The following is a 17755-nucleotide window of genomic DNA, read 5'->3' on the forward strand; positions in this document are numbered from 1 at the left end:
GCCTAACCTTAGCTCTGTAGCTAGTCACAAGGGAGCACGTTGTGTCAACTGGCATAAATTCACCAACTGTCCAAACGTCGCTAATTTTTAGCTTTTGGTCTTTGTTCATCGCAGATAGCTGACAGACGTTGACCTCAGACCAAGTCTGTTTCTCTCGGCTAGGTGTCATATTAACATGAATTTAATGTAACTGTTGAGTTAAGAGTAGCTTTAATAAGAGTGCACGACTTGTATGGAATATACTGGATGTACCTTGTGGTTCAAAATGGTTTTGTGCAGCTGAGCTTCGTTATCAACTCCATCTTCTCTGACATACATCACATACACGTCCCAGCTGGTGTGTATTCAGATTCTGTTCATATTTTTATTATTTTAGGTTTGAAGCTGTTTGATAAAAAGCTAATTTAAGAAACAACTAGAAGCTAATAAAACACCATCAGAGTTAGGTCTGCCACGATTAGTTGACTAGTCACGATTACGTCGACGACTAATTTAATAGTCGACGCGTCGTTTGAAGCTTTGTAAGATCCCAAAAGACGCAGGAATAAGTAGTAGGATTTAAGAGTGTAATAACGGACCGAAACAGAAGATGGCAGCACTGCATGTACAAGGATGCCAGCTGCCATTAAACCTCGAAGAAGAAGAAGCTGTGTTCGGTATCGTAGCTGTGTCCAAATTCTGGAACTGCATCCTCCTGTGGCCGCATTGTAGGCCGATTATGTTACAGCGACACGATGAAGACTGTCCAAATTCGTAGACTCCGACAAATGCGCCCTTCGTTTCCCCAGATTTGAAGGATGGGTCGGGTGTATACTTCGTGGCCCAACCTATCCCAGAATTCATAGCGCAGCCCAGCTCAGTTTCCAATAATGGCGGCAGCTAGTTAGTTTTAATATTACTCTTATTATTCTTTCTGGGTCACAAAATAAACATTTAACATATTTTCAGGCGAGAATGTAGCTGTGTAAACCTCAAATATCTGCTCAGTTTATGAAGACATCACATACTTTCAAAAGCGCTCCGACGTTTTTGGAGATGTCTGTTACCCACTAGCTCGATAGCTCGCCGGGGGCGAGGCTCACTAGAGCCGTGAGAACACCGGACTCCCGGCAGATCGTTTTCAAATCCACCGCCGTCTTTCGCTACTCAGGTTAAACATGATGTATAAGTCACTTAGATAACTTAAAAATGTTATTGTTTGGCTTTTTTCAGTATTTTATTAGTTCGTGAGTAAATCGGTTTGGCTGAGATTAAAGTTATAGTTTTTACACAGCTGACTAAACGTAAAGGAGACAACTGATCATCAGAAGTGTGAGATGCTCAAGAATATACTCCGGTGTCCTGTTATATTTTAGATAGCAAGGAGTTTATTAAACTTCACCGAAACAATCTGCAAATTTCATTAAAATTTAATAAACTATCATCTTGTCTTTATTTTTAGTTAGCACATACCTTAAACACTTAAAGCTGTAAGCTAATGATAGTTATATAAGAGCAGATGCTGCTGGTGCAATAAGCTGTACGCTGTACGTCCAATGGATGATGATCTGATTAGTCGACTAATCGCAAAAATAATCAGTGACTAGTCGACTATCAAAATAATCGTTTGTGGCAGCCCTAATCAGAATCATCTCAGTAAATTCAGGAACAATAAAGTTTTGTTTGTCTCTCACAAGTAGTAAATACAAAAACGAAAAACAAAATCTACATTAATAAAATGTAGCAAATATAATATGTAAATATTTCAAAAAGTAGCAGCAGCAGGAAACAGTAACTGAAGCTTTTAGTGTTTTCTGGCAAATGTCTGAGCAAAATAAAGGCGACTTAATGGAAAAGTGTTTATTTGGAGATTCTTTTTAACAGTTTCTGTCAGATTTAATTTTGCAGCCTGTATGTTTATATAAGAGTGGAAGTGGAAGCTGTGTCCTTCCCTGTTCATTCAATAATTGACCAGTTATTCTTGTTTTGGTTGTTTTTTTGCTGCTCTAACAGAATAAAATCTGGTCCTGTCCCCTCCATTTAGTCCTGATATTGCATCTTTTGAACTACGCTGCGGTTCAGGAAACAGAGCCCTGCGATAAAAGTTTCAGGTAATTTTAAAAGACCGAGCGCTGCTGTGATTTGTGCCTGTCTGGAGTGTTTTCAGCTCAGTCTGACTCTAAAATTAGAGCCTGAGCCGCCTGACTGTGTGAGGTATGACGGTATCTGCAGCAGCCATCTGTGGCCGTTACGCACCGAGCTGCTCCACACTCGCGAGGACCCGACATCAAGCGTTTCTCCGCTATCTAACCTTGAACCTGAGAACATGTCTACACTAACCCTCTGAAATTGAAAGTGCAACTTGGCTGACCTTCTGTTTGGACTGAAACATGAACTCTTTTAAAAACAGACTGAATAAATCCATAAGTTTGCTCACCAGCAGAGATGAAAACATCTTTTTAAAACCTCATTTTGTGCCACATCAGCAAACATATTAAGCATGTTTCTAAAACCAGATTACGACTGTTGTTATTTTTAACCCCGAGCACTAGCAGCCGTTTGGCAGGCGTCAAAGCTGGTCAAGGATTTTATAGGGTTCAATTTTCCTAGCGACCGCTGGTTGCCAAGTGGTTTCCAGGTATTTGCCAGGTGGTTGGCAGCCAGTCTCTAGGCCTGTGTGACAGCGGTCTTGGTGACGGCTCTCTGGCAGGTGTGAAAACTCGTCGAGGTTTTCTGGGGCAGCCGAGAGTCTCTGACTTCTTGTTTGGGGCAGTTTCCCACATTTGTCCTGCACGAGGTTTCGACTTTTTGTGTTGGATTCCTGCTAGCTGTGATGAAAGCTTCAGTTTGTGCCTCTTGTTGTGAATGTTGAGGTGTGTTTAGGATCAATATCTGTTAGAGAAACCGTCCTCATGTCATCTTTTTAACGCCCCCGTGCCTCCGGTTGCAGCACCGCCTGAACCAGCATCGATTCATGTTTGTGCTCAACATTCGGAGCTGAGGTTGCAGCCAAATGTCCACATTTAGACATTGTCCTTGAGCGCCGTGGGGCCGGTCACAGCGGGAGGGTAACAGTGAGGATCTGTTCAAAGAGCAGATCATCGTGAAAGAGAAAACCTGGCTCTGAATGTCGTCTCTCTTTGAATCGCACCAGCTTTCTGAAATGTTCTTCACTTCTCAGAAACGTCCTCGTGTTCAAGGTCTTCAACTAAAATTAGTCCCGAGTTACACAATCGCAGAGGCCCACACACACTCACACAGATGTAAATGCACATGCTCACACACATTTTTAAAAACGCCAAATTCCTTCAGCAGCAGTCTCTCAACAAATCTGCGTAATTACTCTCCAATCAGGATGATTAAAACACCGTCGACCCCGCACACGCACAAAGCCAGAACACACACGCTCATTATGTCATCTCTCCAGAGTGTGTGTGCATCTGTGTGTGTGTTTTAGCATCCTTTCCCCTCAGCCGTCGGTGGGGGAATGATACCGACGTGGTTTTTTGGAGCCACTCTGCAGCGTTGCAGCTTCACCTGCGGCGTTTAGCTGAGCTGCTGCTGCTCTGCCGCTGCCGGCGGCGAGGGGAAACGAGCACTGCAAGGTCAGTGGTGAGTGTCAGCATGTGAGGAGGGGGGAGGAGAGAGGGAGCGAGCGAGCGAGGCTGGAAACAAAAAAGGAGAGGGAGAGAGAGACTGTGGAGTCGAGGTCCACCTGGCAGGCCGTCCTCTGCGTCGCCTCCAACAAGATGGATTCAGAGAACAACGAGTCGGGTAGGGAGCTTCTTTTTAATAAGCAATGCTCTCCTGTGTGAGTGAGGGTGTCTGTGTGTGAGAGACATTGGCACAGTGAGAGAGGCTGACACAGTCCAGGTCTCGGCGATGAAGCCTGCGTGGCAGCGGCCATCGATCTGCTCGTCTCGGTCGTCCAATCAGCTGCCGGTGCTCCTTGACTGACGTGCCTCGAGACCAATGGTGGCGAATGCACAGATTTCATGCTGTGAGGGATCCTGACGCTTTCTGACTGCTTTTGTTTTTGAATCGAAGCTCACAGTCACCTCAGCAGCTGCAGACGGTGTGTGTGCGTGCACGCATGCATGGATGTGTGTCTGTAGGATTTGTGCATGCGTGCACGCATGCATGGATGTGTGTCTGTAGGATTTGTGCATGCGTGCACGCATGCATGGATGTGTGTCTGTAGGATTTGTGCATGTACAAATGTGAGTGCTAGATTCTCTTATTGCTGTGTCATGTATAAATGAGTATGGGCAGCCATTCAAAGAGCTACGTAGATGTGTGAACATATTAAAATGCTCAAACATACAGAAAACTCTAGAAAGAGAGGGAAAGAGCTGAGTTACACCATGAAATACAAAAGTTGTGCCTTATTAATCCCAAAAGTTGGGAAATTATTTTCACAGCAGCCAAAAAGCAGCGATAAACCTGAGAGACGGTTTCTCGCAGGATGTTGAAAACCCATCGGCTCGTCCGACGCCGCCGACTTTCAGAAATGGAGGAGGAGCTCGCTGAAGCTGGAGCTGAATGGCTCAACTTTGCTTTTATACAGGAGACACAAAACAAGCGAGAAGTGAGAGAAATCTCAGCATCCCACGTGAGGTTCTGGAAATAAGCTGCTGTAGTTTGGTTCCAGCTGTTAGAACATTTCCTGGGAGTTATCTGTTACGGGTGCAGTTATGACCACAATGATATTTATCAGGTTATTTATCAGGATTATGCTGTGAGTTTTATGTATAATGTTTATGTACAAATCTTTGCATCAAAATAAAACTGTTCCTCATTCACCTAAATTCAGTGCACCGCTGAGAAGAGCATAAAAAACAACAGGAAATGAAGTCAACATCTGGCCGACATCACGTTTACCTGAAGCCTTCGGTGCTCACTGTGTTTATTGCACTCTCACCTTTTGCCAAGGGGAACACGACTGGCTGGAGATTCGGGTGAGATGGACAGAGCGCACGCTCGCTTTCATGGACGTCTGAGCTGACGTTGGGCGATTCATGTTCGCAGCCACTGACCTGTTTTACTTTGTCGTCACACATTAATAATACTGCAGTTTGTGCTGTGTTTGCTGGCAGCTCATTAAGTCAGTTACGTTGCTTTGTGTCATAGACACAGCTCTACAGGTATTCATCACTTATGCTAAATCTGAAGTACTTCCAAAGAACGGATGATGACGTTCTTCTGGGAACAAGCTCGTCACGTTCTGCTGTGCCAGATGTTTGAATTTTTGTTCTCATCGTCTGGTATCAGTTGTGTATCTGTCTCTTAACACACTGTTACTCATCCCGACTATTTCCAGGAAACTTGGAGCTGCGTGGTGCAGTATGAGTTTTCTGAATCTCTCAGTCATGTTCATTAAATTGTATGAAGCCAGAATCCTGATTTGGATTCAAATCGTGTGGCTCAATTAGCCGTAGCGTTTCCTTCCCTCATGTTGTGATGTTGGCTGTTCAAAGTTTGGAGGCATAAATGGCAAAAGCTGCAGAAAATAAAACAGTTTCATGCAAAAATCTTTTTGCATGAAAGTTTTCTACTTTTCCTCTTCAGAGCTCTCCTGTTTTGCTTGCTCGTTGGCTCGTGTGATTAACGCTGCAGGGTCTTTACAATATAAGACTGCTGTTGTGTTTGTTGCACACGTTAGTACTTAACAGTTGCTTGGTTAGCTCATCAATGATTTAAAAAAATGACGAGAACCAAATAAAAACAGCATTTTTTTTTTTTTTTAAAGCTAAAACAACAATTTGATTGGTCACAGGAAGTCTTTCGGGGCTGATGGCATCCATTTGTAAACGAGATCTCTCAAACATGGCCGACTCGATCAGCTGCCTCACATTTACTCGTTAACCAACACAGAGTTCACGAAGTTAATCCACTTGTATCTGAGAAAGCTGCTTCGGCCTGTGTTCCCAGATGAAGCTGAGCATGAAGGACTGCGTGTGCGTGTTTGGGTAGCGGGCGGTCGTCCTTCCGCTTCAGGCTGGCAGATGTTTGATTGGCGGCAGCGCTGAAGCACCAGAGGTCATCTGCTGCCTTTCACGCTCAATTAAGTCCCTGCCTGCGGTACACCCTGCACGTCTTTATGAGGGCTCTCACTGATATGCATGTCTGCTAACTAAATGTAGCTCCAACAGCAGTCTGATGGTTAAAGCTTTCCTTTTAGAGCCAAGCTTGGAGTCAAACGGTTTTCTCAGCGAGTGAGGAGTTGATGGCAGGCAGCACTTCGATTTCCCTGCTGCAGGCTGTGATATTGGTTATAGTAGTGGCTTTCAGAGAGAGTGTAATGCAGGTCATTGCTTGTAGCAGGCAACGATATATCAGGATACACTCTCTGAATGCATGATTGTGCCAGATTATAGGTTGCAGCGCTCATCCAAACAGCACGTGTGAGAGACTGAAGTCATTTGTTACAGGAGCTCTGCACGGCTCTGCTGGCTGATGCCACAGGTGCTCGTCACATATGTTCAGATATAAGCCTGGAAACAATGGAGGCGCTTTGTCTTTTATTCTCTTTGGGTCTTTTTTATGGTTGTGCTTGTGCACATATCTAAAACCAGTCCACGATTTCTAAGCCTTATGGTCATAACTGGTTTGATAAGTGATTTGTCAGCTTGTGCGTACTGACCGTTTTAAAAATATCCTCAAAGACCAACATCTTCCAGCCATCCAGGAGCAATTTGTTGAAAATCTGTGCTTTTTCCAAAAGGTCTTGGAGATTAGACCAGATCTAATCGAGACTCACGGCCCACCTGTCTGCACACCTCAGGCGTCACTTCAGTTCAGCCTTTTAGTTGTTGTATCTCACTTATTTGTTACTGCGAAGTGTTTGCCTGTAATTCGTTTAAATGTAATTTTTGCATTGTGTGAATCTTGCATTCGTTTTTTATGTTCTGTTGTCTATTTTCTGTTTTCTTCTTTTCCATTAAAAGAAACATGTTTCCTGTCAGTGCAGATCAGATGCTTTCCTGCTGGATGGGGAGGAGTTTAGAAATGTTGTTTGTGAGTTTTCCAGTAACTCGTACCCCGATGCAGTCTGAATAACACGATGATTGTTGAAAATGATCCTGTAATAGACGTGTGGCATGTCTGGAGTGTGAGGAACACGTGAGCTATTACAGAAGTAAAACTGATGTAAAAGCCACAGACAAATGAAAGTTAACCTCCGAGTCCACATCAGCAGAGAGCGTAATCCCTGCCTTTGAAAGTCTGGCTACAAACTGTATTTGACCGAGTCCTGATCTTAGACTTCATTATAATGTAAGATCTGACATCTGAGATGCTTTGTGACAGAAGCATAAATAAACTTTGATGTGTTGCATCAAATTTCAGTCAGATCAGACATCAGAAGTCAGATGTGAGGACTTTCATGCATCACATCAAGTCTTCTTTCATATTGTGGTTTTAAATCTTTCTCCTGTCAGATCCTCTTGATCTGAGCGGCGTGCCGGGTTGGAAACCGCTAAACCAGGAAATCAAAACCTGAATTTCAGTCACAACTAACTACCTTCAAAATGTCCCTCTCCTTTATTCCTTTGGCAGTTTTCTCTCTGCTCTTATTCTGCATTAACATTTTTAGACATTTTGCTGACATTTAACTTTGCAGATATTTCACCCACAGTCGACTTGGATTTGTAGCTTTTCATCTCTGAGGAAGGTCACAGTCTGAGCTCCACTCGAAAAGATTCTTATAAAACTAGTTCACAATTATGTAAAATATTATGATTCTATAGTTCTGTATTAATTCTATAAATCATCACAATCAGAGGCTCCTCTACAAATGTACTTGGTTCTCTGTTCTTGGCTACTTTTTAGGTGAAACTAAATAAAAAGCAGCGTAATCTGAGTGCGTCTGTGAGCTTCAAGCTGGGTGTTTGCTTGAAATGACTTAATCATTGTTCAGTCAACATTTTCTGGCTTTAGCATTTCAGTCATCATACCTGCCAACACCCCCGTCTTTTCCCAGCAGCAGGTTTACTGTTTTACCTGGAAACCTGCTCCAACTTTATTATGAATGATTCACAGTTTTTATGTAATTAGAACCTTTGTTAAGCAGCATGTTACAGATAATAAATAATAGCTCCACATTACGATTTTCCAGAATAAAGTGGATGGATGACGGTTGACTGTGTGTAATAAGGAATCTGTAATTTCACCCACTGAAGATCGCAGAGGTTTGACATGGAAAAGGTGGCATGTTGTGACCACGTGCCTTTCATTTATCTGATCCGCTCTCCTGTTCGCCGCTCAGTTTCACGCTGCCCGCCCAGAGCAAAGCGTTATAGCCCGAGCCTCGATGTTTTCAGATTTCCTAATGAAGCTGAGGTCAGTGGAAACCGCTGTGTTTTCCAGAATACTGAGTTCTTGGAATCTCGGTCTTTGCTGCGGGATTAATTGAAATGGCATTGGCTGAACTCCTAACGTGATCAGTGTAATTCAGTCTCTGGCCGATCGAGAAGATGGGGCTGCTGATAGATTCATTCAGAGGCAGTCCCGCTTAATTAGATTCGTTCTGCCTTTAAAGAAGCAGGATGTCTTTTATAAAGTTTCTGCCTGCAGAGCTTCGCTTCACGTGGACCTCACTGACACTAAAGCAGCAGATATTCTGCATTCAGTAAAAATGTCGCTGATTTAGATCTGCAAAAGTATAATGTGCATCATCATCATGTTAAATCATTTGCATACCAGAACATTTAATCTTATCGAGTCACAGCTCTCCAGCGCTGGCTGACAGAGTGGCCACAGCCGATTACAGCCACAGTAGCAAGATGTCAGAACAGTCGAGCGTCTATATTCGGGTTGCGCGAGTGCGTACGCTGGTGACAGTTTTTATTTGTGGCAGCAAAAATTCCAAGTGTGGCTGCAGCCAAATGAACACACTGCTTGGACGAGCTGCTGCTGAACAGTTCGGGTCTGTCTGTAGTCATTCATCCAAAGCCGAGGCCTAGTTTCCACCACATCTCATCAGGAGCCTCGTGGATGTTTTTCTATTGATCATCTCTGTAACATCTTTGTTTCGATCTCTGTGAGAGACTCGCGTTTGTAAATGCCAACTAAAATCTGCACAGATGCAGTAAATCGTGGTATTTCTGCCTTAGCTCCAAGGTGTAAATGTAGAAATCCTTCTAGGCTGCTCATCCGTTTGTGGAGCATTGAAGGACACGTATAGTCGTGTTCTACAGTGAAAAACTTTACACTTATTTAGAGATGTACTCAAGACTGAGAATAATGCTTAATTACCCACATGCTGCCAATGTTTAGGATCGTGTTATTCACCTTTCTAGTCTCTAGTTATGAACCCACAGCAAAAATAAACAGGTTTAAGTTGAATATTTTCATTGATGCTACATAGAAATATTGACTCAACTTCAAACTTGCTTTGGTTTCAGAAAGCTTGAAGGGTTGGCTTGTTGGAAAAAATTACCCAAATCTTCTATTTTGCAGTGTGTGGTGACCTAAAAGCCAAAGGATACCAGGGAACCTCTGATCATACTCAGGTGATCGGCCTTTTAGCAAAACAAACTAACACAATTCCACTAGCTTACTTGGCACAGCCTCTGGGATAGTCTGTTAGCTCATATATTTTTCCAACATGGTGAAAGTGCAGTGATTTCAACGCTGGTATTCTGCTGTACACCAAACGCAGGATGGCTTTGTCTGCTTGGAAATATGAAAATCTTTAAGCATTTAATGGTATTAAAGGTTTGGGCTGTAGATGAAGCATCTCCTTTGTGTTTTCACTGATTTATTGTGATCCCTTAATGATGTGCTTCCTGATGTTTTAACGGCATTACTTCTTCTATTACTTCTCCTTTGGTTTTTTTTACTGCTGTCGACACGATGGAAGATTATTAAGAAATGATCAGGAAATGACTGGTAATAATTTTGAAGTGGCTGAAAATCATAAAAAATGTTAATGTCTATATGATGGCACTGACACTGGATAATTGAATGCTAATGGAAATATGCCACTAATATTTCCAAATAATAGGCCACATAAATGGTTAGATGGGTGAATGTGGCTTGCGGTGTAAAAATGCTTTGAGTGGTCAGTAAATCCAAAAAGTAAAAACAGTAGATACCAGTCTCTTTACCGTCTTGTACTGCAGGGCTGATTGACACGGTGTCTCCACGATACTCAGACCTGAGGACCTCTCATGATGTTCAGCATAGCTGCACTGCAGAGCTCTATAAATCATACTATATGCAGTAATTTCATGGTCCACTGCTTTCAGTCTACTGCACAGCCATCAGTCCTGCAGCTGCAGTCACATGACGCACATCATGATGCGAGCTGCCTGTCTAATGTCCTGTAGTGTCTCCTATAGGAAGAGGGAGAGTTGATGTCTCATGACTTTCACAACAGCTGCATTACCGCAGAGACGGTCGAGCTCAGGTCCATAAGTAGCATCCCAGTGTCATGATGTAATATGGCTGTTCTGTGAGGTCAAGCGAGGCACGCAGTGCTACAGTCCTTCTTTACCTCAAACAGCATTCTGTACCATAAAACACCTCCCAGTGTTTACTGCCATCCTGTGGCCACAGTTGGGTACTGTCTCTGGAAGCAGGTTTGATGCCACTTGACTGGGATCTATTGGAATCTGTAACTTCTGTCATTTTAATGGGTGTGTCCTCGTCCTATTAACAAAAACTGAAGCTTTTTACTTGCAGTTCACTCACAGCCACACCTACAGCTGCACATTTTAACATGGGAGTCTCCCTTTTTGAGATTAATGGCCACTTTACGTGTCGCTCTATACACTCGTTCTTGTGTAACCATATTCTTATTTACTTTGACATGATGCATCCAAAAACAACAACTTTCTGACCTCAGGCAAACTCAACCAAATGCTCTTCTTGGTTCACTTTTCCTCCACGCTGAGCCGTGTTTGAGTTGCCGTTGCGTCGCTGCGCCTAGCAGATGTGTTTTTTCAGCACAAGTAAACTCAAGTGGTGTTGCGTAAACAGCGCCATATGCCCGTGAGTGCTGCATATCGCTTCCTGTGGCAGTCCATTTGCTGACTCATAGAGAAACTGAGACTGTCTGTCAAGAGAGGAAGCAGCACAAAATTGCTCCACTTCAAACCTTCATATCCTGCTGGACCAGAGGCTGATTTTAACCGCTTTCGTGCCCTTCAGCCTTCGATATTTCAGCAGCTGAGCTGGATAGTAAATGTTTGTGTCGGTGAACAGCTTGTTTGCTTTATCGTGCTTTATCATTTTAAATGTGGTTTAAGAGGTTTTTATTGACAACATTTCACAGCCTGGCCGTCCCAACATATCTGCTTTGTGAAGAATAGAAAATAAAAATTCAGTTATTTTGAAATTTGATCTGAAGGAGAAATGAGCTGATAAAAGCTTTAGGATTGAATTTTTCCTGCGCTTCCCGTACTCGACCTCGTCTCCGTTTTCCTGCTGTTACTGTAAAGTTTTTGCTCATTGGTTGTAAGAAGTGATTTTATTGGTCAGATTTCATTGTTAGGTTTAGGATGCAAAACGAGGAGGCAGAAAAACCTGTTTCACAGCACCTCGGGAAAAAGGGAAGCACAGTTTTGATCTCTTTTCCTTTTTTTTTTTGGTTTGATGGGGGCTTTTGAAGATCACAGCGTGGGGGCAGCGCCTCCATCAGTCCAACTGAACTCCCATTGTGAGCTGACATAAAGCTGAAGGCCTGGCGGATGGAAGCGGGAAGATAAACATTTTACTGTGATGTGAAGCAGCGGGGTCAGCCGTGTTGACTGAGGTGGTCCTGAACTACGACTAGATGGGAATAGATGTGATTTTATTGCTGCTGAGGTCGCAGAATTAGTTTATTATAAAAATACAGATCATCTGAATGTTGTTTTCTGTCAACTGTTGCTGAGGTTTAGTTGAGAAAAGATCAGAAGCTGTGACATTTAATCTAATCCAGCAACTGGATCAGTTCATTACCTCTTTTTTTCACACTAATAAACAACCGTAAACACTGTCAGCTTTGTTTGCTGCAAGTTACCATGAAAACAAAACAGAGCTTTCACTACAACAGTGAAATGTAATAATCAAAGGCCTGTCTTCAGTCCATAAGTGTAGCTGTAGCCAAGCGTGATAAACTTTGCGACTGCCCTGAAGTATCTGCAGCTGTAGTCTCTGTCAGTCACGCCTGTCGGCTTTCTTCTGGAGGACGAGTTAAGTGAGAGATCCTGTGAATCCCCCCTCAGCTTCCACTGCAAACACTTCACAGCAGCTTCTTTATCAGACTGACGGCTCTCATCTCACCACAGCCGGTGGAGATATGACAGGGAGAGAGGGAATGCTCCTAGCTGAGGCTCTACACTGACACATAATAGCTCCGTGATAAGTGCCAGACCTGTTTTTACTTTTTTTTTTAAACTGTGTTTGTTAGCAGGACTGCTGAACGAGTTGTATTCACATTTGCATTAAATTGTTCCTGCTGTGGAGCTCTGACCAGGAAGTGATTAAATGTGCCCCGATTTATTTATTTTCATGTGCTGTGGCACAAACACGCACGTGCACACCTGCCATGTATCATCTACACCTACGTGCACGTGACACAGAGCTGTAAAAGAGCAGCAGTCATGCAGCAGGACGTGTTCCCGGTGTGTATTTGTGGTTTGTGACTCGTGTGCAGCACACAGCAGTTGTAATGCTGCCTCTGGATATCGAATTATTACAGTGCGTCTCTCCTACGTCTCTGCTGTGGATTTCATGCATCACATTTTGTGTGTTTGTGCTTCAAGGTGTGTGTAAGTGTGTGTCTGCAGGCGTGTCTGAGTGAAATGATGATGTAATGAAGTTTTTATTAATTATTCTTCTGTGTGCAAAGAACAAAAATAATCCCATGTTATGTTTTTTTATTGGCAGGTGTTACATTAAGAGTTAAAATAAAAAATAAACGTGTATGCAACAGTAAAATTTAAAAAATGCAGTGAACGTAAACAATCGTCAATTTAAAACAAATAAAAGTAGTTAATGTGAAAAATAATGTCAAAGTGAAACAAAAAACCTTGGTAGCTGTTGACAAACTTAGCGTTTACTTTATTTTCTATCTGAACAGAAGGGTCGGGCCGTGCAGCTGAGACCACCATCTGTCACTGCTAAGAGAAGAAAAAGCTGCACGACTCAGTGAGGGAGAGGCTGAGATATATTATTTTATTTTAAGGCAAATGGACGTGTTATTCATGGAAAGCCAACCTACAGACAAAAGATCTGTGAACTATACTGTGCTGGAACAAGTGCCGTGCAAAATAAGCCAAGAAACGTCAAAAGCACAGATTTTTACCTGATTGGCTCTTTTAGGGCCGCATCAGCTCACCTGCCATGTTTGCTCCATCGATTTACGATCTGTGAAGTGTGTGTAATAGATGGTTCTACATTGTTCTACAAAAGGACCCCTGCGGCTCACCTTACACATCATTTAGATTCAGGTAGCATCTCTAGATTCCTTATAATGTAATTTAGAGACTCTGCAACATTAGAGAGAAACTAGGAATCAGGTGATCGGCTATGAGCAGCACAGGGCAACAGTGGTGAGGAAGAACTCCTTATTAACAGGAAGAACCAGATTCTTCATCAGTTAGAAGATGATGGGAAAGAGGAGGGAATCCATCACACTTTAAAACACAATGTAACAAATGGAAGTTGTCGTATTTCCAACAGTTTCTGCAACAACAGTAACGGCTCGTTTGCACCCACCGCTTCCCCAGCTCCAAGGCTGCAGTTTGGCATCCCGCAGCTCTTTGATTCAGGCTAATGTATTTAATATAACACACATTCTTTGCCAAAAGTTGAACTGAGAGACATTAAGAAAGTGATTCAATCCAATAACCACTGAGAGATCCTGAGCTCTCAGGATTTATGAAGAGGAATGTCGAGTTAAATCCCCTCGCTGCGCCTCTCTCCCTCGATAAAAGGCTTAGACAGGTAATTGTGTGCTGGCGCTGACTCTCACCACCCCGCTCCTCCTCTTGGATGCCCACCAGCTTCAGTTTTAGCAGCTCACTCTTTCACTTACCTGCTCCCCTGAAATGAAGGTTGGTTTAAAGACGTCCTGATAGCTGCGATTCATTATTTAGCAAATACATACAAGTGAAGTTTTGGTCTGGACGTCAGATCTGTGATTAATGTCGTCATCTTCAGTGTCCTCCAGAGCTTCCTTGTCTGGGAGGTGGATGGGAGGGTGGAGGTCTTTATATTGGGCTCATCTGTCAGCTTGTGGCCTCTCCTCCTCCTCATAACCTCTTCAGTGTTTTCTCCCTTCTTGTTTTTCTCCCTCTACCATCACCCGTGATGCCACCCGTTCAAGTCTTTTGCCCTTTTAAACCTTTTGCTCTGTTTTGTCCCTTTTTACCCCCATTTTCCTTCCTTTCTTCCTCTCTTTCACTCCTCCTCACTCTTCCCCCTGCATCCACCTCTCCCTCTGTCTTTGCCGGCTGATTTCTCCCTGCCGGTGGCTGTAATTTGCTCAGAGACGGATGGGTCGGCTCAGCAATCGTCCTCCTCCCTGCTGTTTTTGATGGCTCTCCCGGCTCAGCCGTTGGAGTCATTCTTCGAGCCGCTCGGCTTTAGCTACCCCCTCTGTCCCTCTGTGTCAGACTGATGGAGCGGGCGGCTGGGAGACAGCAGCTTCTGTTTCTTGAATGCGTTTTTTAAAACCCAAATGTCGCCGGATGCGCTCTCGGGGTCGGCATTATAAGCTCGACCTCGCCGGTGCTGAGTAGGATCCCCGCTGGCCTTTGCTGAAAATGTTGAAATGCTGGACCCTGCTGAGTCGCCATCTTGGACTTCCTGTGGATTTTCAAGAGGTCGCTTTGTGCTCCCTCATCTTGATGGTGGTCTGTTGGGCTCGAATCAGGAGGTCACGTAGATCGTTTGAGTGTCGTGGAGAGAAGATGGTTTATTTAAGAGCCTTTATTCCTGCTGGAAGCCTCCTTTTTAGAAACCGTCTGCAGATTGTTATGAAGCTCCGATTCGGTCATTTGCTGCTCAGAAGACAAGAAGTCTGCAAGAACTGGCATTAATTGTGGCTCAAGAGTTGGGAGTTCGCCTTGTAATCGGAAGGTTGCTGGTTCGAGCCCCGGCTCGGACAGTCTCGGTCGTTGTGTCCTTGGGCAAGACACTTCACCCGTTGCCTACTGGTGGTGGTCAGAGGGCCCGGTGGCGCCAGTGTCCGGCAGCCTCGCCTCTGTCAGTGCGCCCCAGGGTGGCTGTGGCTACAATGTAGCTTGCCATCACCAGTGTGTGAATGGGTGGATGACTGGATATGTAAAGCGCTTTGGGGTCCTTAGGGACTAGTAAAGCGCTATATAAATACAGGCCATTTACCATTTTTAATTAGCTTTAATTTTTATTCTTCATGTAAATTTGTAAGGTTTTTTTTTTTTTTTTTTTTTTTAATAGATGTTGAACAGGTTTTTCTATCATTCAACAGCCACTTACTTTTTTGTGGTTTTTATTTGACTAATTTAATGGTTTGCTTTCTCAAGAACTCAACTTTTTAACTAATTCAGGTCTTAAACAGGTCACAGGTGCCAAAACGTGTTTTCTCAAACGGTACGGCCTCAAAGATGCGATGAAGAGCTCGGACATCCAGAGGGAGCTCGTTGTAGAGCAGGGGTGTCAAACATAAGGCCCAGGGGCCAGACTGCCAGACACTCCTTCATAAATTTCACAGCATTTCTTACTGATAGGCAGTAGATGAAAGAGGTAAAGACATGGCTGTTCATACTATAATTATCAAAAGCAGAGGTTCTCTCTAATCTTACACATTTATTTCTTACAATTTAAACCCAAAGGCTCGAGGATTGAATGTGTAGGTAAACTTCTTTACGCTGACAGAGGAATTTACTGTTCCAGCCCATTTTAAGATCAAAGTGAGCTGTATGCGCCCCACCATGTAAAACCAGCTTGGCATGGCTGGAGAAGAGCCGCCTTCTCCTTCATCCCGGGGAAAGGATCCAGCTGAGATGACCCAGGCATCTGATTGGATGGGAGGAGACTCGGAGCTGGACCCACAACAAAGTGTTGCTGGGAACAAAGCACATTTGGATTACCTGCTTGGCTTCCTTGACCTAAGTCTGGAAAAGTAGAAGATGCTTTGGGAAGCATGGCTGTCAGTGATGTATTGTCGACCCCACAGACACACTAAAGTCTACCTTTACCAGTCAAAGAGTGCTTGATGTTTTTCTGGTGCATCCTTTACTGCTTTTTAACATTTAACATCATCAGGAATCTGTTCCAACACACCTTGAGAAGCCGTTATCTTTTAATAAAGGATTATAAAACACTCCTTCGTGGTCTGGCCCAACTGTGACCTCAGTCACCAACACGCAGACATTCATGAAGTAATACACACTTTAAAGTATTTAAACCTGAAGCCTGTAGCTTTAAATAAAACTGCAGTATTTTCTGTCCCCTCTGTTCTGTTTTAGGGGTCAATATTCACTGTGCTTAAAGCAAAATCATCCATTTGTCGTTTTGTAAGGCTTCTACCTTCCCGCCTCCACGTTTGCAGAGAGCTCAAGTTCCCCGTGACGCCTCCTTCCTCTTCACCATCTAGGAAACGTGAACCCTCAGATTTCATCTGACTCCGTTTCCATTTCCTTCTTTTGTCTCCTCTACATAAATATTTAAATGAGAAACACTGAGCTTCCACCGCCTCCGCAACAAATCCACTATCTGTAGTTGGATCATAATTCACTTTCGAACATAACAAATTTATCACAAGGCGCCGACTGTTCCTGTGGCTGCTGGTTAAATGTTTATAAGGCAGTGCCACGGGGAAGGTGAGAGCGCTCAAGGCAAATCTCTCTACTGTATCAATAAGGGAAGTGTTGGTGAATATCCTTGGTTTCAGGGAAAAACTTTAACTTGTAGATTTATTATGCAAATTAAGACTCAACGAATTCTGCACGTGCTTTAAGATGTGTTAGCTAATACAACACGAAGCACGGAGGGAAGCATTTTAATTGTCAACTCTAGATGAGGTTGAGATGTTGTATGGTTGTTAAAGTGTATAAAGGTGAGCGTAATTCTCCAAAGCAGAAGTATTTGCTCTATATTATCTTACAGACACTGTGGGTGAGGGGGTGAGGGGGGGAGTAATTAGCAGAGAGGGTGTTGGCATAATTCATAAACAAATGCAATAAACTAAAATTAGTAGAGGTTATTGTAGCTTCAACGTTGAGATTGAAATAAACTGTAATGTAAATCAATATTTGAAGATTCAAAAAAGAAGTGTAAACAACCAGATAATGAAGTTGTTGGAGAACGACAGATACCTGAACGTAACTCATCACAGTTTGTGGAAGAAAAAAATGATTTGTTGATTCAAACAAAGAAAGTCTCAGTTGGTTCGTGTTGGATCGATTAAACGTATTTTTAGATTAAATGATATAAACATTTAGAGATTAAATAATTAGGGCCTTGTAGTCTACATTGTGATGGGTGAGTTTTTAGCTTTTCACAGATTGTCCAAAAATAGGATTAAAAGAAAAAGATGAGTATATGAGATGATGCCGACTCCCTGACTGGTTTTGAATGTGAAGATAATTTTAACCACACAGCTCACAGGCTGCGTGGGAGCAAACCTTTTGGAGTAATGTCACAGCTATAGCATGCTGGTTAGCTTAGCTTAGTCTGTGATAGCTTTGGTATCGTTTGGATGATACTGGCAGCATGTTTTTTGGTCTCAGTTAAGTCCGTTTCCTCTGAAACTCTGGCTGAAAGCTCAGATCTGATGTCACTGATCGCACCAAATGGAATA

At 43.2% G+C, this 17755-nt stretch overlaps 1 protein-coding gene across 4 annotated transcripts in view; it reads left to right on the plus strand.

Annotated features, from left to right (window-relative positions):
* efr3a (EFR3 homolog A (S. cerevisiae)) overlaps positions 1 to 17755 on the plus strand; it is a 108089-nt gene that overhangs the window by 9868 nt on the left and 80466 nt on the right. For 2 of the 4 annotated variants that reach the window (XM_084912025.1, XM_084912022.1), the window contains exon 1: positions 3624 to 3753. The exons of the other annotated variants lie outside the window; for them this stretch is intronic. In XM_084912025.1, the coding sequence (XP_084768151.1) occupies positions 3729 to 3753 (25 nt within the window). In that variant the 5' untranslated portion in view covers positions 3624 to 3728. Of the gene's footprint in view, positions 1 to 3623; positions 3754 to 17755 lie in introns of those variants that run through there. 4 annotated transcript variants of the gene reach the window in all.

Source organism: Perissodus microlepis, chromosome 18 (assembly GCF_051167445.1).
Source record: "Perissodus microlepis isolate ML-2025 ecotype Zambia chromosome 18, ASM5116744v1, whole genome shotgun sequence".
In the NCBI taxonomy this organism is placed as follows: Eukaryota; Metazoa; Chordata; class Actinopteri; order Cichliformes; family Cichlidae; genus Perissodus; species Perissodus microlepis.